Source organism: Eschscholzia californica, unplaced genomic scaffold (genome assembly GCF_041429995.1).
Source record: "Eschscholzia californica isolate CP2 unplaced genomic scaffold, dmEscCali1.0.p SCAF_5, whole genome shotgun sequence".
Taxonomy (NCBI): Eukaryota; Viridiplantae; Streptophyta; class Magnoliopsida; order Ranunculales; family Papaveraceae; genus Eschscholzia; species Eschscholzia californica.
The window spans coordinates 42,173,422-42,184,689 of NW_028238472.1; the positions used below are offsets into that span (position 1 = coordinate 42,173,422).

General features: G+C 38.5%; 1 protein-coding gene across 2 annotated transcripts; it reads right to left on the minus strand.

Annotated features, from left to right (window-relative positions):
* Positions 1–1,290: 1,290 nt before the first annotated feature.
* On the minus strand, positions 1,291–10,805 carry LOC147539335 (GPI-anchored adhesin-like protein). 2 transcript variants are annotated; one of them, XM_086642179.1, is made up of 11 exons: positions 10,257–10,805; positions 9,571–9,733; positions 9,298–9,480; positions 9,096–9,195; positions 8,959–8,989; positions 8,141–8,183; positions 7,305–7,457; positions 4,426–6,802; positions 2,939–4,337; positions 2,107–2,193; positions 1,291–1,752 (listed from the first exon to the last, which is right to left on the minus strand). In XM_086642179.1, the coding sequence occupies exons 2-11, from the start codon at positions 9,627–9,629 to the stop codon at positions 1,685–1,687; spliced, it is 4,500 nt and encodes a 1,499-aa protein (XP_086498305.1). In that variant the 5' UTR covers positions 9,630–9,733; positions 10,257–10,805; the 3' UTR covers positions 1,291–1,684. The 2 variants fall into 2 exon arrangements, with proteins under 2 accessions (XP_086498305.1, XP_086498306.1); XM_086642180.1 differs by having other exon boundaries at positions 2,939–4,334; positions 10,257–10,714.
* Positions 10,806–11,268: the final 463 nt, after the last annotated feature.

Consider the following 11,268-nt stretch of genomic DNA (forward strand, 5'->3'; position numbering starts at 1 on the left):
ATGAGAGGAGGAGATGGAGATGGTGGTTAGGGTGTCGGCTGACTATGGGATCAATAGATGATTGTTGTTTTGTTTTTTTTTCTCAAGTTCTTCCATTTTTGGTGATGCTTTCATTTAAGAGAAGTAATCAAGAAAGGGAAGTTTTATAAGGCCTCCCCAATTTTGTTAAAAGGCCTCCCCATGAACCATTTTACTTGCTAAATTATCACTGAGGGGATGCCTTTTAACAAAAATGAGGGGGCCCTATAAAATCTCCCATCAAGAAATGGTTTTTGAAGGTCTTCATCCAAATTCTGTCAAATGGGTCAAAAAGAGGGAACCCCAATTTTGAATTCCAATCAACAAATTAGAATGGATTCTGTTATATATGGGTAATGGTGGTAAGGATTTGGTGAAAGATTGGGTGGTGATTATGAATTAGGGTCATATTTGGATGTATCACCGAATCTGATAGTGAACTTTTTAGTCAGGAGAAGTTTAGATGGGAGAATGGTAGAGACCCATTTCTGAAGAATGAAATGAGAGAAGATGATGAGTGGTCTGATTCTGTTTTATACTCTGATTTATGTCTACTCAGGCGAGATGCAAATCTTCACCATTCACGCCTCAAAATTACAACTTCTACAACTAGTCAAAGCATGTAGCGGTAATATCTTTCAATATTGTCTACTCCTCAAATTTAGACATCATAGAATTTAGATAGGATTCTAAGATCGATCCAGTTAGTGATGCGGAGCAAGGGAGAATAGAGAATTATTAGTTTTCTTTATACTTAGTACAATAAAGGTTATGTTTCTTTGTTGGTCTTTAGGGCCTGTTTTGTTGGTCTTTAGGGCCTTTTTGTTATTTTCGTTGTTTATTCAGGACCGAGTGTTTTGATCATGGACCACCATTGGGAGTTTCTTCATCAACTTACAACTCTCTCTACCGATGTACCGGAATCAGAGGCGCAAACAAGAGTTTTGTACGCTGACGGTTGACGGCGAGAAGAGAAGAAGGTGAAAGAACATCAGTTATAAAACTACCCTCAGATGGTCAGTAGCGACTGCACCAGAAGCAGCCCACCAGTTAGATCAGACAACTCTAGTGGCACCCCAAGTGGGCATAACTTGTCTTGTTCGTCCGATTATGGTTGTGTCTTTGTTGTTTAAACTTCATGTTGTAATTCTCATTAGCCTATTGGCCTTTATATGAAGTTTGATTTCCAAAAAAAAAAAAAAAAAAACTCTTTCTTTTAACGTTTCTAGCTGTGAGTAATAAGTATAAATAGGAAAGAAAACCGAGCCCCCATTACAGAAAAACCATATCACTCTTAATAAATTTAGTAGCTATGCTTCAAAGTCCTCACATAGAAGAGTAAAAAATAAGAATAAAAACCTACATTCTTAAAATTAATGACTTTTACACCAATGGGTAATACATACATTACGAAATTGAACACTAAAACACAACGGAAAAAAACTGAATAAATCACATTGGGACATAAACATGTGACGAGTTCGTGTGCTCACATAAGAAGAAACCATACCAGCTTATATATTCCGTGAGATCCCTAGATGATGATGCTGCACTGTGATTATACCTCTAACTTCAAAATTATGTTTGGTTTTCCAAGGATTTAATTCAGACACTAATTCTTTGATTCTTTTAGTTCTCGCTTCGGCCTGGGTTTTTGTAATTGGTATCACCTGGGTTTAGATTCACTTCCCTTGCTTCGGAAAGTGGAGAGAGAGAAGAATGATGAACGAGGGGCTGCAAAAAGAGTTCAGAATAATTCAGTTGACTCAACTTCTGAACGCATTCTATGTCTGAGATACTCATCGTACCAATAGGAGTCCGATATTGTAGGTCTGCTAATAATGTGGTTGATGGAAACAACACGATGTGATTGGTGAGAATTTGTAGTCTAGAGTAGTCAAAACAATGGAGGTTTTGATCACATCGAGTGTTGTCATTGTTAGAGTAGTCCCACATGGACCAAGGGAACTCTCACAAGGACTAATCATATAAAGGGCCGCTTCACTCATTGTCAGTTGGTTTTGAGTTGGGTGTCCACAAAATTAACAGTCATCACGAACTTATGGAGAAGGATTATAGGTTACCGACCTTTAAGAGAGCTTCCAGATAAATGATCGTCCCTCAATTTGAAATGTGCTGGAGCTGCTGGGATTGACGTACGCAGAGCTTCTTGAACTGCAAGAAACAAGATCCTTTTAGTAACTAGAGAATCTCAATGCACGTCTGCCTGGCCTTAGCGATGATAAATGGAAGGAATGTCAGTGGAGGACAAAATAGAGACTGAATGCTAATACCACTGGCAGAAGTTGATGGTAAGGCCACAAAGTAAATGTTCCAACAGATTGCAGAATACAACCCACTAGAATGTCATAAATCAAAATTAGACATAAAACATTCTCATTCACCATAATAGTGAATTAGTGATAATACTAAATGTGAACTGTCACCTTGAACATACAGACACAATTTCAAGAGGATATTGCGTTTGTGGATATCCAAGTCAAACCCAATGGACGATGAGAAGAGAGACCCAAAAATATTTTTGGTCATGAGGTTTCATTTTGGTAATGAGGTTTCATTTTGTTCATGAGGGACTATGCTCACACGCCTCTAATGTTTGGCGTTCTTTGACCTTTGTTGGCTGATGTGAAGCATGTGTAATTGTTGGGCCCAACTCTCGTCCCAAAATAAGTTTGTGGGCGTCCAACTTAACCATTAGGGATGAGTGGAGTGATTCTGGATATTATACAACTGGTCACGAGACTTCCCTTTCTCCATGCCAGACTACTCTCGCTGGAATTATTACTTTTCCCTGAACTCTCTAAGCAGCTTTAGTTATATAACATAATTACGAATTACCAAGAGAATGAGAAAGAGCATTTCATCCAAATTAAGTTTTTGTAAATAGAGAGTGTGTTACCTTGTTCATTGAATAAATCACCATCATTCAAGGCATCCTGTGATAAGCCCATTCTTGACTTTCTGAGATCATCCGATGATCTATTTGTAAAATCTCGACCATCATCAGTGTCATCATCTCCCTCAGAAGTAGTCGCAGAAATCCAATCGACCAGACTTTCGGTCCCTCGACTTTTCCTCCCAAATTTCAGTAGGCGCTTAAACCCTTTCGCAACATCCCTGCGAGATTGATGATTAGAAGAATTAGCTAAAAGGATTGGTTTTTGAGCACTTCCCCATTTCTTTCTCATGCGAGCTGCATCAGCTTCCATTTGAGCGAGAGAGTGAGAGTTCCATGAAGCAGGGCTCCCCATAGGAGAGTCTATAGATGCATCAATATCTGATGTTTCGTGCATGTAAGAAAATGGATGATGCATGTGTGAGTTCCACGATATTGGGCTTTCTCCTGGCGATTCCGGCACAAGCCCAATAGAAGTGTGGAACTTTGAAGGAACAACTCCAGCCACTTCAACTACTGAATCACAATCCCCTTGAGAAACTGATCTTAGGTCCTCCTCATTTCCCATCTCTTGATCACCAGATATTTCTGAGTCCTTTATCATTCCTGGTTTTTCATTATCCGAATCACTTGGATAATTTACAGATTTATGAGCTTCATCCATCATCTCGCCTTCAAATTCTCCTTCTTCTTCTTCCTCTTTAACTATGTGCATAGAATCTTCCATCTGATCTCCCAAGTCATCAAACTCTTGTTCTGTTTTCAAGCTCTCAGTTACCACTGAAGCTTTCATCTTAGCAATACCAGCTCCAGAACCAGGACCAATACCATTACCCTTCTTAAGGAATGGCTTGGACTCACCATTCCTCGGGACTCTGTTATAGATGCTCTTTTCAACTTTCTCTTTGCCAAATTTTGATTGTGTAAAAACAATACTATCAGAGTTGAGATGTGACATGTCCTTGAACTCAGCAGGAACTGCAAAGCTTTTTCTCATTGACTGACAGCGTTGTGGTTTATCTTCTTTGACAAGCTGTGAATCTTCAATTGTGCTCTTACTACGAGTATAATTTCTAGTCTGCGTAGTTGTTTTGCTAATTCCTGGGGAAGGTTTTGTATTTTCCTTTCTTAAGTCAGAGAAGTTCGGAACAGACTGCACAAGTGGATTTTCTGATTGTGCCCGTCTCCTTCCAGAACTGAAGTTCGAAGTTTTAGTGGATGAGCGTGGAATTGGTGCTGCTGAGATCCGAGAGCCAGAGGAAGACTTGTTTTTTGGTAAATGTTTCTTAGATTGGACAGTTTTGGAGGAACCATCGGCTGAAAATGTCTCACTGAAAGATCCGTCGTGTTCGGAAAACTCGGATAAATTTTCATCCACCTCGAGAGAGAAATCTATTGCCTGCTGCCCAAAAAGGAAAACTCAATGAGGTTAGCTATTAGCTCCAAAATTATTGATGAAGTCATACAAGTTTAATTAAAAATGTGAATACCTGATCTCTGCTCTTCATGACAGAGCGAACATTAAAAGATCTCAGCTTCTCCGCACGCTGACGAGCATGAAGAGGTGAATCCCTTCTTGCTGCTGACTCGGCAAATTTAGATTCCATTTCAGCTCTTCTTTGTTCAAGGCTATCTTGCATTGCCTTAATCTTGGCTTCCTTTTGAGCCCTCCCCGAACTCCAGTCTTCCCTCAGTTTTGCATTTCGTTTCTGCGTATATTTGTCATAGGATTTTCCTCTTGAATCCTCTGAAAAAGCAATTTCAGATAGTTGCTTGGAAGCACTATCTACCATCCTTGTTAATGAATTAATATCGGATTTTCCAATGCTACCCGAACCACTAATCGACTCTCTTGTGGCTTTAGCCGGCTTTTTAATAGGAGTAACTTCGTCTAGTTTACTGTATACGGTACTTGCCACTTGCTCCATCTTTGTTTCAGCTGGCTTGTTTCTTTGAGAGGTGCTCAACTGTTCTCCAGGCACACGAAGTTTGTGAGCTGCAAATAGTTTTTCCAACTCGTCTGCCTTCATCTGAAGCTCATCATTTCGTTCTTGATTTCCTTTAGACGTTCTAGCCTTCTGAACTTGATCTATTTCAGAAGTCAAGACAGAGTCAAAAATGTCATTGCCTTCTGTGACCTTTCTCACGGGTAGAACTTGGTCACTGTTTCCATGAGTGGAGTTGTTATTCCCTGTCTTACCACGGAACCTTCTATTCTGTTCGGGCGCAGAACTCTGTCTCTGCAACTTCACCTCTTGGAGACCAGAATCTTCGCCTCTAGCAGCAAAATCTTCAAATTGCATCTTCCTTGCTTCCTCAAATTTTCCCTCAAAACACCATGGATTTTGCTTATCTGATTGATCAACTTCAAAATCTCTAATCTGTGACACAGACACTAACTGGTTCTTTGCTCCAAGACCACCTTTCGGCTTTCCGAGTGATTCATTAGAATGAAGCTCAGATACAGATGACTTCTTTGAACTTGATCCGACGTTCGTTATACTATGTGAAAGTGCAGAAGTCTTCTCATCCCTAATTCTAACATCGCCTGATCTGCTCCGAGAAGCTCTTTCTGGCGCTTGATGAGGCTCATTTGCTGGTCCAGCATCATCCACAATCCCCACAGAAGTATTGAAACGGGTCTGCAAAGTAGTTCCACTATTTAGGCCAGCATCCTCTGGATGGGACAGCATATCTCTGAACTCAGACTGAGCAGCTGCTTGATCTTTCAATCCAGCAAGCCCTGCTCCACTTGAAGAAGATCTGTGAAGGGTTTGCGAAACAGCTTTATTTTTCAACTCAGGCTGCTCCATTGCACGCGGGAAAGATCCTAGCCGGGACTGAGAGGCGAGTCGATCCTTAGAATCAACACCAGCACCCACACCTGCTAAGAAAATCAGTGGGGACACAGAAGGGCTTTCATCTATCTCTACGACCTCCTCTGCTCTGCCCGAAAAAGGTTTTAACTTGGGTTCAGAAGGTGATGGATCACTCAGTTTAGCAGCTCCCGACAAAGAGCACTTCAACCCAATATCCTCTCCACTTCCCAGAACATGATTCCTAGAAATACCCTGATCTCTCAATCCAGAATCCTCTGCTGAAACTGCAGAACCCCTAACTGCAGACGGAGAAGATGTTGGTACATCTTGTGATCCCCCAATGTCTTTCCCCTGATACACACTATAAGATATTTGGGTTTGAGGATCAGGAACAGGACTAGAAGTGGAGTCTAAGCTCTCTGTTTCTTTCTTTTCGTAACTCGTGTCTATGCTCATGTCACTGGCTCCACTCCATCTCCTCAAGACAGCCTTCTCTACGGGTTGCCCAGCTGATGAAACATCAGAGGACAACCTACGAAGTTCTGCAGATTTTGGAACCACAACCTTACTGCCACTGCTTCGGGTCTGCTCCTTCTGCTTGTTCTCAAACATGTTGATTCTATCCTGCACACTGAGCCGCCTCACATGCTTACTTGTCTGAGGTAAGTCAGTCACTGGGACTTCCTTTTCAAGGTTGAAGTCACTTTCTCTCTCCTCATCCCTCTCGCTACTTGATTCCCTTAAGGAAGTTTGTGTAGGAAAGGTGGAAATGCTCTTAGACTGTTGATCCGAGGATGATCCTGACTTCTCAAAATGTAGAGTAGCATCTTGTGCATTACTTGTTTGTGGCGTACGAACATGTTTGGATTGATCTACAGAACGGTTGGATCTGTTAGAGCCTACACGTGCATTTTCTTCAGTTGTGTCATCAATGGACATATCAGAACCAGAGGATGATCGAGTGGCTCGATCATCCCCACCAGTCAACCATGGGTTTATCAGGTCCGGCCGTCTCTGATTGACAGAAACGAACTTGGTGCAAGCTTCACTGAAAAATAATAGCAACTCTATGTTATTAAAACTCTTAATTAAAAAAATAAAACTTCTGGTGATACTACAACTACTAGCATATCGTAGCATTATCAGTTGTACTATTAGGAGTTTTACCAATATAGATAAACTGGTCATGGTGTTGCCACTAGGAGTTTCTCTATTCTATACATGCTTGTAATGAAAGCTTACTTAGTTATATACATCAGCTGTGTATTAGGTTGACAGAATCAGTTCATGACTGGCTAAAGGAGAAGGTCCCTACCATTTGTTTTTGTTCTTCCTATCTGCATATAAAGAAGGTAAATATACACCTTTCATGATTTAAATAAGAGACTACAAGAAAATAGCATATACTCTCCACTATATTGCGGCTAGTAGAACCAACTCTCTCTTAGAAGCAGTTATTAGCTTCTAGAAAAGTATAATAACATACCAAATGGCTAAAGATAGTAATTAGTTGAGTAACAATTATGGAGGCAGAAATATTCAGCTCTTACTTTAGGCGATGAGCACCAAATTGATCGGCAAAAAGTTGAAGTTCTGAAACGGTATCAGGGGTGAATCCAGCAGCTGCTGCTCGTGCGCAAGCTGTAGTTAGGTCTTGCCTGACAGCACCAAGTCTCACATCAATGGCCCTTAGAAGCTCCTTTCTGGTTACACAAAATCACGAGATGGGGAAAGGGATATGATCCAATCAAACATAGCAAAACAAATAAAGTTGTAACTTCATATCACATGTTAGAAGATGATTCCCTTAAGAAAATAAGAAAGATCGTAATCCACTCCTCAAAAGCAACCTCAATGATCCATTGAGAAACTGAACTGTCTGGTTCAGTTACTACAATTGAAAATCTTCAGTTTACTAACTTCTAGAAGTTCCAAATGTGTTCTCAGAAGTTGTAAAATTCTTGCTCATAGGCATTAAAATTTGACCCAGAAAAGAAAGGATAGAAAACTCATTTGAGCCTTGACCAGGTCTAACACATACATCAGCTTCTAGCTCCATACAATATGACTGTAATCTAGTAGTTAAGTGTGCAGATGACCTAAAAGGAACTAATCTACATTAGCAATACACAATAATGTCCTTTCACACTATCATATTTCAGAAATTTCCTTCCAAATCTATTCACATAATAATACCACAACAGATTCGCCCCCTACTTCAGATGTTTCATGCCAACATAGTCATACATCACATTCTTAAGAAGTCAAAAATGGATCATGTCCTTCGCTAGAAGTTTATCTTCCTGACAATCGTTATTTATCAATATTTGCACTACCGACTTAACACATCACAAATTTAATACTCAAGCACGGTGTAGTAGCTTACTTTGTGGCATCTGCTGCAGCTGCAGCTCCAGTCTCTTCTCCACCTGGATTACATCACAGATGTAGAATTGATTAGTTAAGCTTATAAAAAAACGCACTAGGTAGTTTTCTCCATCACTAGAAAATGTACATGGAGATGGAACAAATATTCAAATCACATAGACAGTACGAGATCAGCTAAAGCAATTTGGAAACCTTCAATGCTTAGACAGTTGGAGGCCATAACTAGATTTTATTTATTCGAGTAATGAGTTAGGAAATACAAACAACAACAGAATTTCATTATTTCCTCTATCACAATCACAGTAGAAATATAAACTTTCCAAATCAAACATAAACATTATTGAAAATTATTTCTAGAGTAAACCTTTTTGCCTATACAATAAAAAATGGTCAGGTCACACATAGTTGGCATGATTTTGCATTCTTACTCGGAGGAAGAAATAGTTTAAAGACAAATTCCCCAGGCGTGGTGCCTTCAATTCGTTTATCTTTTCTAATCAGTAATAATTCCTAACTAAAACTTCTCCGACCTTAGAGGAACTAATCCTCAACTGAGTATCAGTGGTTGTTCTCTCCAGAGTAGACACTCAAAGAATTTCTCTATATGACAACTAACTGAAAAGACCTATTGACATAATCTTTGTACACTCCTCAACCAAGTATGTCCAAGCTACGCGATGAAAGCACTATAGATACCTAAACTGTATGACTTAATGCCAACCCAACCTAAAACAATTCTGAATAAATCGATAAAAATTAAAACTGGAAATAAGATAGGAAAAAAATAGGTAAAAGAGCTTAGATAATCGAACATACCAGATGCACTTGAACGCTGATTTTCCGCTCCCTGAATTAAATAGCATAATTATTTAGTCAATGGCTCAGTGATAATAGAGGTTCCACTTCAATTGTCATACTCAATACACATAAACCAAAGAAACTGAGGCTAATACCTGCAAATAAATTCTCCGTGCAGCTTCTAACTGTGACATTTCTGCATCAAATGTATTGACCAACTCTAAAACCTCGGGTGTACTTACAAACCGAACAAACCTACAAACAGAAACTCCGATTTTCAAATGAAATAGATGAGCTCAAAAACAACAGCACTATTTCCATGGCATTACAGGAAGAAAAATGATTTTAGTAACTGACCTTTCAAGGGTTCCTTTTGTGAACCACATTCCCTCATCTTTTTGTTTCTCAATTTCTAGCTTAATCGACTGAAGTGCCTGTCTAGCTTGTTCATCTGCAACTGTCAAATGTGTCAAGAATGGCTTTAGCAACCCTGAGGCGAGCTTCTCTGTCCTTCCATAGCTCGAAACAAATAATTCACATCTGTGTAAATTCAAAAGCAAAAGATGATGAGAAGAGGTAGCAAGTACTACCAAAAATTACATAAAAAAACATATTAGGTAGAATTTTTACCGTGATCGCCTCGGTGAAAGCTGAAAAACAGCATAATCAAGAGGTGTATCGGATCTCATATTCCAAAAACTTCAGTAATTCAATACTTCCCTTTTCTAAACTCTTTCCGACAAGCACATTGAGGCATCACCCACTCAAAGTCAAAACCCCAATTCCTCGAAACCTGAAGTGATTAAATTCATGAAAATCTCACCAAATAAGAACTAATAGATAGATCTTTAACGATACACAAACCCTTAATCCAATTATCAAAATGGGAGTACTTCCCATTGCACTGACATTTTATAGAAAATCACAGGATTAGAATGCTAAATTAATTAAATAAACTCCCAAACTCTAATAAGTAGATTGTACTAAACGCATCAAGTTCTAATGAAGCAGATCTAATTCATCTTCAAGAATCAAGAAGACTACTTTTTTCAACCAGAACAAAACCCTTATCAAAACTCTACTGATCCAACCGACACTAAGCCAAATGCGTTTCAGCTTAGCCATTAGAACACATACTCCACACACAAAATGCAGTGAGATTCTCCACATTCTAACCTAAAACTAACAATTTTAGCTCAATATGAAGAACTGAAACAGTTGAATCAAGAACTCAAAATCCCTAATACGGAGTAAATAAACATAGATTTGATTAGAGAAAAAAAAACAGATCTTTTGATATTATTTAGGAAACTTACTAGTAGAAAATTTCAATTCTGGATCAGATCTTCAATCTTTTGTGCTTTTTGGATTCTTTCTTCCCTAACTTTCTCTCTCTCTCTCTCTCTTGGCTTCTTGGTTTTCTGATTTTATGAGGCCATTTGTTGTGTTTTCTTTACTTTGTTAAAAACTTAAAAGCTCTCTTCTCTCTCTCTCTTTCTTTCTCTCTCTACTTTTTCTTCTCTTATTTACAGTTTATACAAAGTAAATTCTCTCTACCTTGGAGTCATAGTTGTAGATGGTCTTTGCTATACTCCAACTCACACTATTTCTCTCTCTAGAAATATCTCACTTTCTCTCTCTAAAAATATACACAGTAGAGAGAGAGTCCAACTCCAAGGAGGGGGGTAGATGATTGTTTCAAAAAAAATGAAAGACTTTTCCTATTGATGCCAAGAATGGGAAGATTTGGGTGGTTTAAAATGATTAAATGGTTGCTTTCCATATTTTTTATTTCCACCCAAACTAAATAGTAATGTAAAAAGAGTGTAAACATTTGAATTTTTTTTTTTTTTTTTTTTTGGAAAATAAACATTTGAAGTTAATTGAGTGGGTATTTCATTACTATGTTTCTTTTGCTTGCTTGAAGATAATGTTTTGTGGGTCCAAATAGCATTCAGTAAAAGAGAAATTTGCTACACCAAGCATGCATATGGGGCCCTAACTCACTTTTAGTTTTCCATCAATCTAAAATCACCAAAACAAAAGAAAAATCTAAAAAATAAAATAAATAAGCCTATTCTTAGTGGTATTGTCTATTGTTAATCCCAATTATTTACGGAGATGAACCTCACTTATAGGTTTTCAATAGATCTATTTTTAATTTCATATTTTTGTTATGCAATATTACATTAACGTTAATGCAAAAGAGAAATAGTACATTAACTTGATGTCCAATCAATTGGTCGGGATTCTGACAAGAAGATGAATACTATTAGTATGTTTTTCATGTCTATTATATATCAAAGATTTGTGAATGCAGGTCATGAA

Excerpts from the sequence above, each read along its gene's own strand:
- LOC147539335 (XM_086642179.1), bottom strand. The coding sequence starts at position 9,629 with ATGAGATCCGATACACCTCTTGATTATGCTGTTTTTCAGCTTTCACCG. Across the intron at positions 6,803-7,304 it reads TTTGGTGCTCATCGCCTAAA|TGAAGCTTGCACCAAGTTCG; the intron begins GTAAGAGCTGAA and ends ATTATTTTTCAG. Across the intron at positions 2,194-2,938 it reads TGATTTATTCAATGAACAAG|TTCAAGAAGCTCTGCGTACG; the intron begins GTAACACACTCT and ends TGTTTCTTGCAG.